We start from the raw sequence: 3831 nt of genomic DNA on the forward strand, positions 1-3831 counted from the left end.
AAAAAAAAAAAAAAAAAAGATCATATACAAAAGTATACAGTATCTATATATATATATATATATATATATAATTTTAAATTATAGACTTCCTAATTCTAATTCTGTGAAATTCCGTGAATATAATAATTATATTTGGCCTATAATTTACCGCACAGAAATATCAGTCGAGACAGGATGAATTCGTTTCTCGTTTTCATATCCAATAAACGCTCTGTTTAATTATTGATCTGTAAGACATAATTAAATTAATTACTTTAAATGAATTTGCGCGTCAAATTATATAACATAAATTATTTAAATTCGGTCCCATTTAACTCTTAAAACTAGGATTCTAGTTTGACTTTGCAACTGGGTATCGGCTATCCAAATTTTAAAGACAATTTATCCCTTTATTTCATAATTAAATCATTAAAAATGAGCTTTATATTTTAAAATAAGAAAAAAGAGTTTTAGGTGGATCACCTGTTCACGGATTTCTGGAACTCAGTGATGCGTCTATCATTTGACACCTGTTATATTTTGTATATGTGACTCTGCAGCACAAAAGCAGTCTTAAGTCGCTGGGGTATATTTGTAGCAATAGCCAACAATACATTGTATGGGTCAAAATTATACATTTCTCTTTTATGCCAAAAATCATTAGGATATTAAGTAAAGATCATGTTCCATGAAGATATTTTGTAAATGTCCTACCGTAAATATATCAAAACTTAATGTTTGATTAGTAATATGCATTGCTAAGAACTTCATTTGAACAACTTTAAAGATGATTTTCTCAATATTTTGATTTTTTTGCACCCTCAGATTCCAGATTTTCAAATAGTTGTATCTCAGCCAAATATTGTCCTATCCTAACAAACCATACATCAATGGAAAGCTTTCAGCTTTCAGATGATGCATACATCTCAATTTCGAAATATTGACCCTTATGACTGGTTTTGTGCTCCAGGGTCACATATGAAGAGTTTCAAGCTCCTGTGTGACATTGTTGGTCTGTGTGTGATCTGAGTGGTGTGTGTGTGTGTGTGTGTGTGTGTGTGTTACCTGTGCTGTAGGGCGCGGGCTGGTGCTCTCTCAGCGCGCCCAGAGTGCAGCTGGCGGAACCGAGCGGAGCGCATCCCGGGCCGGAGCTGAAGCCGGTCCGGATCGGGTTGTACTGGAACGTGTTCGCCTGACTGCACGAGTTAAAGTCCGCGTACGCCGACGCCTCCATCGCCGCCATGCACGAGTCATACGTGTTCAGATACGAGTAATCCATTTTGTACATGTGGAGAGCGGACGGAGACGCGAAAGCTCCGGTTGCGGCGTCAAACTCCAGCGGAACGCGTTGTTTTCTCGCGGTATCCAGCGCGTGTCTCTCGGTGGCGGTGTTCCGGTGCTCTGCTGCGGCGGGCGGCTCGCGGGGGGTTTATAATAAAGCGGTGTGTTTATAATAAAGTTGGTGTCCAGGAGACAATGGCGAGGCGGTGGTCTCTGTTTGCATGACAATGTCTCAGCGCTGAACGCCTCCTCCCCTCTGCGCCTCCATGCATCTCTAATGCACCTCCGCGTTAACCCTTTCCATCATCATCATCCTCATCCTCATGGTCAGTTTCCTTCTTTATATTTGCTCCTTTGAAATATCCTCTTTCTGTGTTAACACTCTTAAAAAGAAAGGTGCTCTTCACAGCGATGCCATAGAAGAACCATTTTCGGTTCCACAAAGAACCATTCGGTCAAAGGTTCGGTTACACTTTATTTGAAGGTGTCATTGTTACAATGTAGTTCTACATTTAAGTACTGAGTAATACTAATTAACTTCATGTACTTACTATAGGGTTAGTAACACTGTATTGTTATTACATGTACCGTGTAACAAGGACACCTTCAAATAAAGTGTTACTAAAGAACCATCTCTTTCTTACCTTTTTATAATCTGGAGAACCTTCTTTCGCCTTTTGTGAAACAGAAAGGTTCTTCAGATGTTAAAGGTTCTTTATGGAACCATTTAGACAAAAAAAAAGGATCTTCTATGGCATCACTGTGAAGCAGCTTTATTTTTAAGAGTGTATTCCGTTCAGCGTGCGCAGATATAATTTTAAATAAATAACTATTAATGGCTATTAGGACTAATGTCATTAGGGCGAGAATGGGCGAGTTTTCAAGAGCGGACGCATTCTAGCTCGCGCTAAATGAATTGTGGGATTGTTTCAGCTTTAATGTGGCTCTGGTTGGTAGTGTGAGATGAAGTTTAATTTGATTGCAGGAATAATGGCCTTTATTTAAGACCGCACGCGAAACCCCTTCGAGTTGACATGTAGACTTTAGACGCTGAATAAATCAAATAAAATAAACGTGAGCTCAGATTAAATTTTAATTAATAGGCTATAGCGTTAATTTTGTTCTTTTATCCGCGCGCGTCTCTTGATGGAAACCTGCTGCTCACGATCACGTGCATCTGTTTGCTGTCAGTCACTGTTATTACACACCAGAAATCTCCAGAAATTATTTCATCTGAGAGTTAAATGTGATCCCCCCCCGATATTATCCATGCAGTTAAAGCCACATTATCTTTGTTTACTTTATCAGTTTGCTTCGTTATGAATTGCTAATATTTAATCAAACAATAATTAACATTTAACATAAAAATCGGTTACACTTTATTTTGATAATCCCCTTTTGACAGTCTACTAACTATAAGCAACTACATGTCAACTAATTCTCATTATTTGCAACTGCATGTCTGCTAACTCTCAGAGTATACTGTTAGGTTAGGTTTAGGGTTACTAAAATAAGTTGACAGTCAGTGTGTCAGTATGTCTAAAGTGGAATATCAAAATAAAGTTTTACATAAACAATCACATTCAAAATTATGCAATAATAATCGCATTTAACCGGAAACCTGTTATCAAATTAGGGACAAAATGTATTTGTATGTAAATGCGCCATATTTTAGCCATATGTGAGCCTGGAGCACAAAAGCAGTGTTAAGTCGCTGGGGTATATTTGTAGCAATAGCCAACAATACATTGTATGGGTCAAAATTATACATTTTTCTTTTATGCCAAAAATCATTAGGCTATTAAGTAAAGATCATGTTCCATGAAGATATTTTGAGAATGTCCTACCGTAAATATATCAGAACTTAATTTTTGATTAGTAATATGCATTGCTAAGAACTTCATTTGGACAACTTTAAAGATGATTTTCTCAATATTTAGATTTTTTTGCACCCTCAGATTCCAGATTTTCAAATATTGTCCTATCCTAACAAACCACACATCAATGGAAAGATTATTTATTCAGCTTTCAGATGATGTATTAATCTCAATTTCAAAAAATTGACCCTTATGACTGGTTTTGTGCTCCAGGGTCACATATGTGTCATTTCAAGGAACACGGATTCGTTTCAGGTGTTCGTTTGACTTTTGACTTCTGACCCTGTAAACAGCGGGAATCTGCGCGGTTATCCCGGAGCGTCACGGCGCATTTGGCTGATTTCTGGTGCGCGGCGGCGGCGGAGCTGACGCGCCCTTCAGACTCCATCCATCAGCGGCCGCATCATGCGCATCATCCGCGTGGATTAACGTGTGCACCGGGACGCGACGATAGACGCACGCCTGCAACAAGTCACCACGGACCCCGAGTGAAGCCTTTCAGCACGCGCTCACCTGAGAGGAGCTCAGCATCTTAAGACCAACGGAGCGCTCGCGCGCTGAGGCCTGCAAAGATCTCTTCAAAGCAAACCTGAGATATGGCGTGCAAATTAACAGATATTAGAATATGATGGATATTAAACAAATACCAATAAAATAAAGCAAAGCAAAAAACGAATAAGCAAAAGCAGAAACG

At 38.8% G+C, this 3831-nt stretch overlaps 1 protein-coding gene across 1 annotated transcript in view; it reads right to left on the bottom strand.

Annotated features, from left to right (window-relative positions):
- The window catches only part of phox2a (paired like homeobox 2A), a 5645-nt gene extending 4361 nt beyond the window's left edge, over positions 1-1284 (bottom strand). Inside the window, exon 1 of the mRNA XM_016474981.1 lies at positions 1045-1284. Within this exon, the coding sequence (XP_016330467.1) occupies positions 1045-1267 (223 nt within the window). The 5' untranslated portion in view covers positions 1268-1284. The remainder of the gene's footprint in view (positions 1-1044) is intronic.
- Positions 1285-3831: the final 2547 nt, after the last annotated feature.

Source organism: Sinocyclocheilus anshuiensis, unplaced genomic scaffold (assembly GCF_001515605.1).
Source record: "Sinocyclocheilus anshuiensis isolate Anshui unplaced genomic scaffold, SAMN03320099.WGS_v1.1 scaffold1101, whole genome shotgun sequence".
Taxonomy (NCBI): domain Eukaryota; kingdom Metazoa; phylum Chordata; class Actinopteri; order Cypriniformes; family Cyprinidae; genus Sinocyclocheilus; species Sinocyclocheilus anshuiensis.